Source organism: Acomys minous, assembly GCF_964271855.1.
Source record: "Acomys minous genome assembly, chromosome: 6".
NCBI classification, from domain to species: Eukaryota; Metazoa; Chordata; class Mammalia; order Rodentia; family Muridae; genus Acomys; species Acomys minous.
In genome coordinates this window covers 84401660-84416561 of record NC_140487.1, presented here as the reverse complement: position 1 = coordinate 84416561, position 14902 = coordinate 84401660, and the positions used below count along the sequence as shown (strand labels likewise).

The 14902-nt window shown below is 44.0% G+C and overlaps 1 protein-coding gene across 2 annotated transcripts in view; it reads right to left on the bottom strand.

The window, feature by feature from the left end:
- FYB2 (FYN binding protein 2) overlaps positions 1–14902 on the bottom strand; it is a 101364-nt gene that overhangs the window by 871 nt on the left and 85591 nt on the right. The window contains exons 12-19 of one of the 2 annotated variants that reach the window (XM_084784866.1): positions 14111–14174; positions 12961–13059; positions 11298–11329; positions 9568–9625; positions 5994–6080; positions 2805–2898; positions 256–412; positions 140–173 (exon numbers count right to left, since the gene is read on the bottom strand). In XM_084784866.1, coding sequence (XP_084640992.1) covers positions 140–173; positions 256–412; positions 2805–2898; positions 5994–6080; positions 9568–9625; positions 11298–11329; positions 12961–13059; positions 14111–14174 — 625 coding nt within the window. Of the gene's footprint in view, positions 1–139; positions 174–255; positions 413–2804; positions 2899–5993; positions 6081–9567; positions 9626–11297; positions 11330–12960; positions 13060–14110; positions 14175–14902 lie in introns of those variants that run through there. The other variant, XR_014779795.1, reaches the window with a different exon arrangement.

Here is a 14902-nt window from a genome sequence, read left to right as displayed (position 1 = left end):
CTGGTAAGGCCTCCTTTGATGCAATCCCATTAGTGAACTGCATAGCTTGTTTTCAGATAAATTTAATAGGCCCTTAGAACACGCGGTACTACATTAAGCGCCTGGACCTTGCGGTTGGATATAAAATTCAACAACTTACTTGAAATGTAGATGGTCAATGAGCACATATCCATCTGTAGAAACAAAACTCACTTGAGATTTCTAGGAAAAAAATTTCTTGAATATAAAGAAAAAAAAAGTTCAACATAAACTCACATTTGCCTTTGGAGTTGCGACATATCACTAGGTTCTGCTCAGTGGTGTCGATAATTTCCAGCTGTTCTCCAGGAGTTATTGGCAGATCAAACATCCCATTCCGCGAATTACCGGAGCATGCCACTGCTCTGTTAATCACCACGATTTCTTTAGTGTACTAAAATGAGAAATTTCCAGTGAGGGCATGCTTGTGTGGCTCTTAAAACAGAATTAATGGAGGGTACGGTATAGTAACCTCAAAATACAGGATGCTAGACACTGACAAAATAAATGATGGGGGCATTGCCGTGAAGCGCCCTGAAAATAGTGAGATCCAAGTTAAAACATTTACCTAATGTGACTGTAGTTTGAAACTGTTTTCACATGCACCAGTACGTATTAGAACAAGTCCTGGTGGGAGAGACTATGCCCCAGTCCGTGCGCTGTAACAGCAGCAAAGGGACCTCCTAACTCAGGAGAGGGAAGGCTGAAACAAAGCTCTGAGTTGACTCTGCTTCTGCATGGCGCTCTGTCCTCACTTTTTCAATGCCCATTCACTTTAAAATGGCAGCAGATGGGATCTTTGGGGAATACCCACTCTCCATGGGCCACAGAAGACAGGCACCTTGAAGGAGGATTCCCTGATGGGAATCCAGTTCCTGAACTCCCCAGGAGGCTTTCTTCCCCATGAGCTGGCCTCTGCAGGTACTTCACCGTCTGACAGGTAGGCGAGGCCCTAGAGGTCTACTTCCCGGATTGGGATGGAATGTCTCCATGCCTAGCTCCTTCCTCACCTGGCTAAGAGCGCCTGCTACCCCCCAGGAACCCCTGACAGCACCTTCTCCTCGCTCCAGGCCGTTGTCCTGCTTACTATGACTCCTCAGTGGCTTCTCCAAATACAAATCTTAAGGAGACCACGTTCCTGAAAACTCTGTTGCTTTTTGGATGAGACCCACAATTTTTGGCTTGATATTCGAGGTCCTTTGCATGCTGTCATTCCTTGTGCCTTTATCTCTGTCCTTACTGGACCCCCAAGGAGCTCCTTGGTAAACATACATCTTCCCATCTCTCCAGGCTTTTACTCGTGCACACTTGGTGTTGTTTTTTTCCCCCCTTCTTGAAATACACATCTGCCAACAGCCTCTCATATCTCTGTGACTGCCACGAACAACTTACTGCTGTAACTGTACTGAGCGTATTTCTGTGGTAGGATTTAGCAAACACGCTGGCTTTTAAAAGGAAAAGTAGAAACTAGGGTTCCTCATCTTCGTACCTGCAATTCCTGTCACAAGTGTGGTACACATGATTTTTTTTTTCTTATTTGAGCCGGATTGAAATGGCATTATTTTTTTTCTAAAGGTAATTGGAAGCCCACCTCAGGTAATTAAGGATAGACTTATGTGCATACAGAGATGGGATTTCTGTCCCATGGGGGATAGTCAAGGGAGAAAGTGCTAGATGAATTGTAGGGTTCTTGTCAACCAGAGATTGCTATACTGTTTTTTTTTTTTTTTTTTTTTTTTTATCTAATCAAATAACAGTATCAACTTTGGGCCAAGCAGGTGACATCAGACGTTAAGGATTTATGTACAGTCCTATTTAGTTCACTCACAAAGCAGTTCGGGGTGTTTGTGAAGTGAGAGGCAGTGGCTCTCTGCTGAGAACATGGATGTGCCGATCAATAAGAGAATCTGGCTCCTGGGAGCTCACAGCTGAGTATGATGAGCTGCCCCAGAGGTTGGTAGTTAGGGAGCGGAAGAGCAGTTTCTTTAATCAGAAGGTTTGAGCAGTCTTTCTGCAATGAGAGGTGCCTCAACTGAGTCCTGGTAAGTGACCACACCAAATGGAGAAAGCAGCAGAGGCGTGCCAGATGTGGAGTAGCCCAGGCCAGAGCCTGGAGAAGGAGACACAGGTGAGGCAGAGGTGCAAGCTCTTAGGACCAAAACGACGAGCAGTTTGGTGCCAAAGCAGAGAGAGTGCAAGGAGAGAAAGTGGATTAGCTGTGGCCAGGACGTGAGGAAACCAGCAGGAAACACTTCTGGTAGAGCCCTGGCTCCTCTTTCTAGAATTTGACTCACTTCACCCACTGTCTAGTGCATGGATAGTGTTACAAACGTTCCCTGAATTCAGAAGTTCTCACTTTGGCAGAATAGGAAATCAGGAAGGACCACGAGTGGAAACTGCTCCACAGCTTCTTAGTGAAAGATGGGCATTTGAGATGCTCATTCATTCACCGCACTATCGCTCGAACACAGCATGTCCTGTATGTGAGAACTGAAATCTGAAAGGCTCTCCTTCCAAACAGTGCTGCACATAGTGATGGGGGAGTGGGGAGTGACTAAAGCCTTAAACACCACTTTACAAGCTTTACCAGATGGAATAGCAATATACAAAGGCATGCCAATATAGGAATGTATCCGATTGTTATATAAAAGATATATATATATATAAGATCATCTTTATCGCAGAGGGGATGAGGCACAGCAGACTCACGCAGCCTTAGAGTGGGCATTTCTGGTTGTCAGTAACATTCATTTTTCATTAATGTTCACTTTCAGAAGAGAACATACCTGAAATCTTTCTCTGAAAAGCTTTTCTTCTTTTTCCATTCTATTCTTTTTTAAGTTTTGCTTCTTATTTCTGAAGAAATTTCCGGGAGAAAAACTGGTGAGAAATAACATGGGTACGATTAAGTGTAGCATAAAAGTCCTAAATTTATAAGTCTATGACCTCATCCTGTTTCAGGATAAACTCAGGTACAAATTCATGCATATATTCACACACACACACACACACACACACACACACACACACACACACACACACACACACACACATGTCTATCTACACACACCCCTCTACTAAAGCAGATTGTCATAACTACTGAAGAAGGTAATACCAACTGTTTTTCTGTTTAATACATACATAAGTGTTGTTCTTCCCAGGGCTAAACATTAAACCCAGTGCTTCATTTATACTAAGTAAGCATTCCACCACTGAGAGAGCCCTCCAGGAATATTTCTGATAGCAAGCAAGCCTGGGGTGAAATCAACTCGACATAGGGAGAATGGCTGAGTGCAGGAGAAGCAGTGGGATGACAGGGAATCATGTGCTTTACAGAAAAGCTGGGGTTTTAGTCTCTCTTATTTTTTTTTATTGCAGCGAGCAAACGCCACGACTAAGGCGTCTTGTAGGAGGAGGTGTTTATTTGGGCTTATGATTCCTCCCCCAAGGAATCGTCATGGCAGGGAACTGGCAGGCACAGTGGCTAGAACAGAAAACACCAAGCGGAGAGCGAACTGGAAAGGATATGAGTCTGTAAACTCTCAAAGCCCACCCCCCCCAGTGACGTACTTCCTTCAGCAAGGTCATGTCTCCTAAGTGTACCCAAACAGCAGCACCAACTAGAGCCATGTAGTCCACTGCCCCCAGACTATGGGGGACATTCATCATAAAGACCACAGTCAGGGAACTGCGTTTTGACAATACTTATCCATGGACCTTGTATGCTTCCAATGTAAGGAAACAAGATCTGGGGTGATGGACGGCACCCCTGAGCTACCAGCCAAAATAAACCCTTCCTGTCTTAAGTTGGTTTGGGGGGGGGTAGGTTAATCACAGCAACAGGAAAGTAAGGGCAGAATTAGACAATACAGCCAGATGTGACAAACACGGCTGAGACTTTAAGCACATGAAATGGACTAAGTTGTATCAGAAGCTGATTGGAGACCCCTCCCTCGTCCTGCCTCCTGCTTTACAAATGGAGTTTGGTTCTACTTAACAGTTTTGTCCATGGACAGCAGAGGCACTGTCACCCAAGTCCTGTCAGTTTTGGTGGGACATATCTCTTATATTGGGGTATGTCTTCCCAAGATTCTGGTCACGGCCACATTCACTGCAGATTACCGTGGCAGGCAAGTAGATGACATAGTTTAGAAACCGGAGACCCTGCCAGGCACGGGCTGTGATGCACTTGACAGCTTGAGATTCTTCCCCCACACAGAACTCGGAACAAATCTGCATCTACCTTCTACTGTGAATGACCACCAAACTTACGTTGTATTCAGTTACACTTTGCATGTGGCCCGCTGCAGAAATAGAAAGGCCGTTGTGGCCTGAACTGGCTTTGGGTACATGTGTGATAAAGACAGCCATGTCCCCAAGTGAACTTTCATGGAGAATCCCCTATTTACCTTTTATACTTACCCCAGATGATTACACACATGATTAAAATCAGATGCCTTATGGCATGGGATGTGCACAGAAAGAAGACACCTAATTAGATGGCCCAACCTAAGAGAACCTTGGAACCACACCTGTGAGCGGCTGCCCACCCGGCTCTCCTGGATCTCATAAGAAGAAATCTCTGTAACCTGGGGCCCTTGAGGCCTGCTTCTCTCTTGTAGTGTATTCTGACCTATCCTAGCTCTTTGCTCTGAATAAAGTTTCCTCAATACTTTGCAGCAGGTGTTTGTTTGTTTGTTTGTTTTCTTTATTGAACAAGAAGCCAACAACCTAGAAATGTCTCTCCCAGACCCTGACCACTGGTAACAATACCATCTCCATCCCCACTCTTGTAAAAATCCATCTGGGTACCTGCTACAGAGAGGTCTTTCTGCAATTAATCTTTCCACTCCCGTTTAACACCCTTAAGTGTCTGAACTACCTACAGCAAAATGCCAGTTCTGTTAGCACTGTACACATTGCCTCAACATACAGTGTCTGTCTGAGCCGTGCATGCCTTTAATGTTAATACTCACCAAAAACGTTGTACTTATTGGTAGAATAAGCTGACATTTTAACTAATACAGAAAACACTTGCTCTTCAGAAATAATGATGGCCTCATTATTGCATTTTTAAATTGAGAATATATTAAGTCAATTTAAGAAAAAAAAATACTAGGAAATTGTTTTCCCAAAAGACAGATGTATATTGATGACAGATAAAACAGTGTTGGACAAGGATTTAGAACCCTTTATGACATTGTATTCTTGGATTTCCCTTTAGCTTTGTTATGCAAGCAAGTATGATGTTTAATGTTAAAAAACAGAACAAAACAAAACAAAACCAAAAATAAACTTTTCTACTCTGAATACTTCTTTCTAAATTGGGGAAATAAACTTAAGGGAAGGGCTGCCTTTGCCACTGACAAATGTGTGAGTTCTCTTGGGATATCCTAGGCAAACCACTGACTATTTACTAAGGAGTTCCCCAAGAAACTTGTCAAAGAGCATGCCCCAGATCCTGCCTCACGCACTGGCACCTGGGAGGAGGAGCACATAGCTAAGTGAGCACTGAGGCGGTAGAGCACATGCTTGCCTCCCCAAGCGGCCAGTGCAGTCTGAATGGCGTGAGTGAAGGTTAGCTCCTAGCTGCTGAAGCGCTCTGATTACGTCCTAACACTGTCATCATAACTAACCTTCCATATTCTAGTCAGTATTCTATTTAAGCTTTGTCCTTCTGGAGGGGTGCTTTATGGCCTAAAAGACAAGAAGAGCGGAGGTCCTTCGCTGTTTGGTAGTTGCTGCCTCCTCCTGTGCTTTCTTCCTCCTCCTCATCGGAGTGTAGGGAGGAGGTTAGGGATGAGTGTAAGGGACTGTGTATTTTTACTTTGTTCTCTTTTAATCCTCTCATTTGTCTGGGGGGCAAGTGTTGCTAGTTTTCACTGAAAATCAGAGTTAAGGACTTGCCTAAGGTCAGACATGTGGCCTGAGTGAAAACTGCAGCAGGGGAGTTTTAAGTGCATGCGGGTTCTTACCTTTTGGATCCGTCGCTGCCTTTTCCCCCCTTCTTCCCCTTTGGTGTCAAAAACTTAGCCTTCCAAGTTTTTAGTTTATCTTCATCCCTGAGTAGAAAAATGTTTTGATTAAGTACATTAAGACTGAACTAGTAAGCTGGCTTGTGGTGTCGCATGCCTGCAATCCAAGAACACAGGGAGGCAGAGGCAGGCAGATCTCTGTGAGTTCGGGGCCAGCCTGGTCTGCAGAGTGAGTCCTGGATAGCCAGGACTACAGAGAGAAACCCTGTCTCAAAAAAAAAATTTTAGAAAAGATTGAACTAGCAAACATTTATAGAAGCACCAATGCCTCCGAGGCCAATGACCAACGTTGTCTGAACATCAGCTAGACGTCTACTTCTGTACTCAGAGCAAGGTAATGTAGTCAACAGCTCAGGCTTTATAGGCTTTGCTCTTCAGTGTAACTATTAGCTCTACTGTTCTGACTTCACTTACAAAGACAAATAGCAGACCATGCTGGCCCATTGGCCAGAACCTGCTGACTTCTAAGCGGCCCAAATTTGAAACCAGAAATGAAATTAGCCTCAGAAATTTTTGTCTCTAAGATGTGAATCCTATTAGTAAACTTGCAATTCACCAATGGCTAAAAATGTTCCTCATCCTGGCAGGAATGGCTAAGGATGCTCCTCACCCCGGCAGGAATGGCTAAGGATGCTCTTCTTCCTTGGCTACGGATGCTCCTTGCCCTGGCAGTAATGGCTAACATCATCAAAAGTAAATACTTGTGAAGGCAAATTAGAAGAAAGATTATAGAAATAAGTAAGTTTCTTAAAAAAATTAAAATTGCCACACGACCCAGCGCAGGCACTGCTGGGCATACACCGAAAGGACTCCCTGTCTACTACAGTGACATTTGCACATTCACATCCATTGCTGTGACATTCACGGTAACAAGGAATTGGAACCAGCTCAGATATCTATCTATCAACAGATGAGTTGATAGTGGAAATGTGGACCAGGGGCTGGAGGGACAGCTAAGTGGTCATGAGCGTGTGCTACTTTTACACAGAACGCGGTGCAGTTCCCAGCTCACAAGTGCCTGTAACTCCAGCTCCAGGGATCCAGTGTCTCTGCAAGGTTACCTGACTGGTCTACTGTAAGTATCAAACTCCTCTCCTTTCCTATTGAGACTCAGGAAAAAAAAATCTTGCTTCAAAAATATAATTTTGATAGCATGTCTGTCATGATCATAATTGAAGTCTGGTATGGAGGAGAGAACAATAAGAGTCATAAGAAAGTGAAGCCTTGGGTATCACATGTGTAATTGGAGCATCTTGGGAATCAGAAGTAGACAGATCCCAAGTTCGAGGCCAGCTTGGACAAAATCCCGAGCAACAGAAAATAACGAGGGCTGTCTAGAACGCTTCCCACATGCCTGTATCTATTTTCAAATATTCTGGTTCAACACAACCAAATTCCAGTGCATAACTATAGGTTAGTTTTTCATTCATTCATTGGACAAAAACTGTCTCTCCCCAAGCCAAGTATTATCTCTTGTCTGTGAATTGCTTTATACCCAACATCTGGCACCGAGTACCTGATCGGTATTTGTTGAATGAATTAGGAGCGTTGGAATGCTTGAAGTATTGGACAGTTTTGGAGTTCAAGGAACTCCTAGGAGTGTAGAATGGGGGAGCAAAGGTGAGGCTGAGGGGCTGCCAGGGGCAGTGTGGACGGTGCCTTGAGCATGATGCACAACCACTGAACGTTTACAGCTGGTGGATGGTTGGGTTTGATGACATGACTATCTTTTTAACTTTGAAAATTTAAAGAATTTAAAATTGAAATGGAGGTAAAATGGCTACTTGGGGACTTTTGCAGGAATCTATTTAAGAACCAAGAAAGGGGGGGGGATTGTGGCTGGGTGGTGGGGGAGGAGAAGTCAGAACAGTTTGAGAGACATTAGAACAAAAACTTGGGAGGGCAGGCAGGAAACTTGAGGAAACCAGAGACAAAGCCTAAGGGCGACTATGTTCCTAATCACTACCATAGACATTAGAAGGGAAGTTTGGATAAGAAAAAAGTGTCTCCTGCATTATTACACACCCCCTGAGTTTAGGAAGTGTTGCCCTCGAGGCTTGCTGGAACTCAGGAAAGGAATCTAACTTTAAAATATAATTTTTGATATATTTTTTGCTGTAATAGAAGTCGTGGATGAAGGTCAGGGAACACTAAAATATATACAGGAGGGAAGACTGCGGGAGTCACACCTGTAAATCAAGCCACGGGGGGAATCTAAGGCAAGAACATCCCAAGTTCAAGGCCAGCTTGGCCAACTTAGCAAAACCCTGAATGAAATGAGAGGACGAGGGCTGTGCAGAGTGTTCGTCCTGCAAGAAGGAAAAATAGAGAGTGTGTGAGGGGAGGATACAGCTGTTCCAGGGCATCCTAAGAAGAGTTGATACTTCAGGCATGGAAGAAAGAACCAGAACTCAACAGAGCTTAAGCCAAGAGGAAGGATATGAAATCTTTCCATGGGAACATGAGAACAAGACCCCTTTTCTCTTTAGGGATGGCATGACCAACATTTTTAAATGCTGCTGGAAAATTCAAGTATATTATGATCTTAAGGATGTCACTCGGGTTTAGCAAGGGATTATTAGTGGCTTTACCTGGACTCAGCATGGGTCCAAGTACATTGGGCAGGGATAGGAAGAATAAAAAGAAAAGGCTTCCATCACCAGCTGCGTGGGAGAGATGGAGCGGAAGCCAGCCGGAAGCTGTGATGGGCACTGGGTCTGATGACGGCTTCCTTTCTAAGTGATTTAGTCCTTGAAAATTTTCTATCAAACAGCTCTTTGCTATCCTGTGTCTTATAGTATATGCAAAAGATTACTATTTAAATGTGTTGAGATTTTCTTTTTTTTATAATTAATTTATTCAGATTAAAACTCAATTGTTATCCCATCACTTGTATCCTCCTGTTCCTCCCTCCCTCCCTCCCTCCCTCCCTCCCTCCCTCTCTTCCTCCTTCCTTCTTTCACCCTATTCCCCTATTCTGGGTCTATGACTGAGGGGGACCTTCTCCCAAATATATGGTCATAGGCTATCAAGTCTCATCTGGGTAGCCTGCTTATCCTTTCTCTGAGTGCCACCAGGCCTCCCCACCAAGGGGAGGTGGTCAAATACGGGGCACCAGAGTTCATGTCTGAGTCAGTCCCCGCTCTCCACATAACTGTGGAGAATGTCCTGTCCATTGGGTAGATCAGAGCAGGGGTTTGATGATTACTACTTGTATTATCCTTGGTTAGTATAATAGTTTGAGCAGACCCCCTGAACCCTGATCTATCTGTAACAATGTTGCTCTTGTCGGTTTCTAGGACCCTCTGGATCCTTCTATTTCTTTTCAAGACTCAAAGATAAACAAACGCAGGCCCCGAAGCTCCAATGCCTTTGGCTTGGTGCCACTGAGGGATCACCAGTGGAATAGCAGCTTTGTCCAGTCTCTCAGGATCTGCCTCTCCAACTGAATTTAACAAAGCATCAAGCCGTGGCTGGCGCCTGCAGGGATAACCAGCAAAATAAACTGACTTACTTTGGTTCTTTCTCACTCGTGTCCACATCGTCGTAGATAAGGTCCTGAGACCTAGGTCCTAGGACACAGACCGGATAAAAAAAAAAGTTATTAAGTATGCATCATGCCCCCCCAGCTTTCCAAATTATACACAGTGACCTAGTTTTCCAGCTGTATCCTCAAGCCTTTCATCTGGTTACATAGATGGGCTGGAGCAAAACAAGTCTCTTTGGGGAAGAAGTTCAACTGAGGGAATAAAAAGCGAGCTCTCTGCATAGCTGACCCGCATGTGCATTTACAGCCATTTGATTTCACTGAATTGTCAGTTGTCTGTGTTTTCTAGAACTGAAAAGCGATTCATTTTACTAGAATATTGAGGGAGACTTTTCTTAACTGAGGAGAATGGGAATGTATCTGCTCATTTCTAACACACACACACACACACACACACACACACACACACACACACACACAGAGTTGATTCCTTATTTCAAACCACTGGTCTGGAAATTTGTTTCTTTGCAATACTGTTGTATTACACTGACTCTGAGTCAGTACATAATGATAATTAGACATTTGCAGCTTGTAATGTTCACACTACCGTGCAATAGAGAATTCCATTATTTTCAAATGATTCACTATTTGAAAAAGTGTGGGACATTTTGATATATTCACAATTCATGTTCGATTATTCACAGGTACTCTTAGTTTTACTAATTTCCTTCAGTATCTCTAAGGTTTGAGGGGTCATAGCTTCAGTATCTCTTATTTTAAGTGCTTTCGGACAGAGCATTTCAGACATCAGATCTTTTTGGATTTTGAAGTATTTGCATATTCACAGTGAAGAATATAAAAATGGAATCATGGGACTAGAAGTCAAATATAAACTTGGAATTAGTGTTTCATATACACATACTACACATATCCCAGTGGCAATTCATACATTATTTGTCACATGAAGTCAGGTGCAGAATTTTTCAATTATGGTAGCCATAAAAAAAGTTTCAGATTTTGGTGTACTTTGGTTTGTGGTCTTGGGGATTAGGGATAATCCATCTGTAAGATGAATTCATATTCCAGGTTCTTTTTAGGTCTTTTTATGACAATATTTGGGAGTGCTACAATTTCATCGGGCCTATATAACCTTTGTTATTTAGTTTGGCAGCTTACCTTTCTGAAGTACATGTTTGAATCCCCTAGTCACAGTTATAAATGAAAGTAACAATGTGGCTAGTGCCTATGAACAAGAACCAATGAACAAAAATCACACAGTCCTTGTTTATTGACAAATTCCGTGTACCGAGAGCTTCCTATACTTCAGGCACTGTGATAACTTCCACACGGTTGTTTTAATAGTGAGACCGTGTTCCAGTGACCCGTTCTTAGTCTGTTAGTGTGTGGACTGCAGCATGTTCACATTCAATTTATCATGTCTTAATCTGGCTAACGGATCATCAGAGGTGCGGGGATCAATGCCTAATGCCTAAGCTTCATAGTCAGAGAGACTTGGGTACGAGTCCCAATCACAAAGTGTGGCTGTGGGTCTCAGAGCTTCCTATAAAGAGAATAACATCTACTTATGGAATGCCGGAAAGATGGTTCTCATCTCCCCAAAACAGGAAGTACCATTGTTTGAGATATCTCCTTTCGCTCTGATGGGTCCAGAACTGATTACCAAAGCACCTCCTTTACTCCTTAATACACCTGAAAACAGCAATCTTGACCGACAACATCAAGTGAATGCCACTTACCTAAGTTAGGAAGTGACACGGAAAATCCATTGCTAATGAAGAAACAAACAAACAACGTCAAGGAAAAACGTCATGCGTGTTAGCAGATATATCTGAGAAGCCATTCTGATGGCAGGTGTCCTCGCCCACATGGTGCTTTGAGGCAAGGACGGGACGGGAGACTCTTGCAGCTCTGTTCTGATTGTACCCCACCCCATTGCAAATGAGCCCATCCATCCCTGTGGACTGCCTGTACTTCCTTCCTAGCTAGCCCGCTAGGGCTGCCGTACAGCCCAGACCTGCATCCACAGCATCCAGTACTGTGTGCCAGCCTTCTAAGAGACAGTCGGATATACCAAGTGAGCGTGAGGAATGAATGATGAAAGAACCGTGTACAGATAACGTCACGGGGACTGCATACACTGCCGGCCACGTGCACTTTTTTTTTTTGCCAAAGGAAGACTTCCACAGGGAAACCCAGGTCAGGTGGGAATGGAAGGTGGCAAACGGTTAAGTGGAAGAGATTTGGTTCTTTTCTCCCATTGTTAAGGAGGTCACATGGGAAGAGATGTGTGATAGTAAAAGGTAAAGAAAAAAAGAGAGACAGAGAGGGAGGAAGGCAGGCAGTCCTGTGGATATGAAGCCTTTAACTCAGCACTCTGGGTATTTTGTAGCAGCCATGAGCCAGGCCCTTACGCTGGATAGTAAGATGATTGAAGGGAGACAGAAAGTAAACTAGCACCGTCTTCTCCACTGTGATGGGAACTACAGTACCCACACACAGGTCTGCTTGGTTCTCGTGGGAGCTCTTGTTCCAGCAGACAAGTAGGCTTTTAAAAAAAATCATAAAACTGAGGCTGGAGAGATGGCTTGGAGGTTAAGAGCACTGGTTGCTCCTCCAGAGGTTCTCAGTTCAATTCCCAGCAACCACATGGTGGCTCACAGCCATCTATAATGAGGTTTGGTGCCCTCTCCTGGCAGCCACGTACACGTGCAGGCAGATTGTTGTATACATAATAAATAAAATAAACCTTTAAAAAAAATCGTAAAACTTCAAGGCTTTATCATTGGGAAGAGCTTGAGAAGAGAATAGCTTCTTTACTATCTCAATGCAGATGATGAGCTCTGCAAATTGCCCTCACAAAGCACAGTTCTATACTTGCCTATCTGTATTGATACGCAGAGAGAAATGTCTCCAGAGACTGCACAGCCCCCTTCCACTGCATCCCTGAGGGCATCAAGGCCTGTGAGCAATCTTGGAACCTTCCCAAAGATGACAGTGGAGGTTACACAGGCAGGAGGGCTGGGGGCTTTCGAAGTCCAAGACCGTGAGATACACAAAGCACTCAGGTCACCCACACCCATATCACACAGGCATTGCTGCTTTCAAGAGAGGCAAAGTAAATATGGAGGCTGTGTGGCCAGGAGAACATGAAAGGACGCAACTACTAACATCATGTTTAGTGATGTTTAGTGACACAAGGTGTCAAGGGTGATGACACATTTCCCATTCTGGATCTTGTTCACTTATTCTGGTAATTTTTTCTTCTCACTAGTTTCTTAGGGTGCCATGCAACCGGGGCCTTTATAGTTGTAGGTTCTGATACTCTTGTCACTGGTGCCGAGAACTGGATGGAAAACAGCAAAGCCATATGTCTGTGAGGCGGTGGGGCTGACTGCTTACCTGACATTCTCTTTTGACTTGGTTTGTTTCACTCTGAATATAGCCTTTTCTTTCCTGAAGAGTTGCTGCAATCTTCTCAGTGCTGTTCTTCCAGCTACACTAAGAGGAACGAGAAGACAAAACAGCATGGTGCTCGAGAGAGAACTAGAACTGGGATAGAACACTGTGGGATTACCAAGGACCAGACGTTAGCCTCATGTCCAAAACAGACTCCCTCAAGGGAGCACATGGCAATGCCTCGGTAGCTAGGAGTGAGGTCTGCTGAGACTCCGACATGAAGCGTACCTGAGGCAGCCATGGATGGAGGAATTATAGTGCTCACCAGCATCCATCTACCACAGAGGGTGTGCCTTCTTGTGGAGATCATGAGGCAAAAGCTTTCTTTCCCGAGGAGGAGAAAATAACTTAGAGAAACACTCCCTCTAAGTGGTACTGGAGACCCATCAGAGGCATTACTGGCTCCTGAAACTGCCACTGCTGGTTTTTAATGTACTCGTCAGGAACTCAGTGTATAGCAGGTGGCATACTGATGGGCAGCTGGTGATGAAATCCTCCTAAATATCCTTTTAGTTTAGGGGGATGGAGATGAAAGGGGTTCACCCACATAAACAGCCCAGGATCACTGCACCCTTTGTCCCCAGACTCCTCACTGTTTTCTTTCCCTTGCGCTTTATAATTAAACTTGACCAATGTTGATCATTTGAACAAACATCATTTGCAATAGCAGTGGGTAAATCCTAGAGTCTGTCTGATTGACTCGCCACAAATATAAGGGCTAAGTTATACGAATTGCTTTGTCCCTGGGAAACCAACTATAATGTCGAGGCAAAGTCTATGGTTATTTACTTTCCCTGTCTCAACCACTTCTTAACACATGATATAAAAGTTCTCTAGACTAGAAAATGGACATTTTTCTCAAAGGAGAAAGCAATGAATCTTCACTCTTTTGGCGTGTGTGTGTGTGTGTGTGTGTGTAGACAGTGCTGATATATGCCGACTGACGATGCAGTATTTCAATAGTTTATCATCACTGTGTGTAATCTTCCCTCAACGGTGGTGGTGGGAGATGGGGTCATGTCTTAAATCCTGGCTTACTACATGAACAGGATTCGCCTTTAGCCTACAATCCAAATCTAAGAAAGACACTCACTCTGTTTTGGCGTCACTGTTCTTTGCTTTGTAGATATCTTCATACGTTTCTTCACTATTTTCTTCTGGAATTAAGAAACACACACACACACACACACACACACACACACACACACACAAACATTAATGAATGCCTATAAGATGCCAAGTACCTTCAACTTTATTTAGTTAAGTGGACTTTGTTGAAATTTGTCTTCCTAAACATGTGGTAAGAATTCATTTACATATGTAAAGGTTTACACAAATGAGAAGAATTAGGCATGTCTTCTGCCTCTGAAAGCGTGTGGGATCTGGTTCAGCCAAAGAAAGCTATTTCTCACCCGGTCCCTTTCTTTCACCCTCCTTCCTTCCCATGGTGAGTGCAGAGCAGCTGCAGTCTTCTGTGCAGGGGCTAGCATGCTAAGTGCTGGGGGAACAGAGGAAACCCACGTACAGTGAACAGCGTCTCCCTTTGCACCAAGCTAACACGTAAGCTCAATACACACAGATGGATGCAGATTGTGTCTAAAGGAAATGGGACTGGATTCAAGATGTACATGTTAAGGTTTCGAACTCGACTGGAACGCAGTGAACATGCAGAGTTCTTCCACTTCTCTGTGCCTCTGTGGTCTGGTTAAACGGTGAGGGCTGGGTTTAATGTTCTCCAAGGCTGTTTCTGCACTCAACTGTCTGCATTCTAAGGAGGCAGCACAGAACCGCGTTTGATCAACGTGTGTGTGTGTGTGTGTGTGTGTGTGTGTGTGTGTGTGTGTGAGACATATTACAAAGAGACAGTCTTACTCTTTAGCCACAG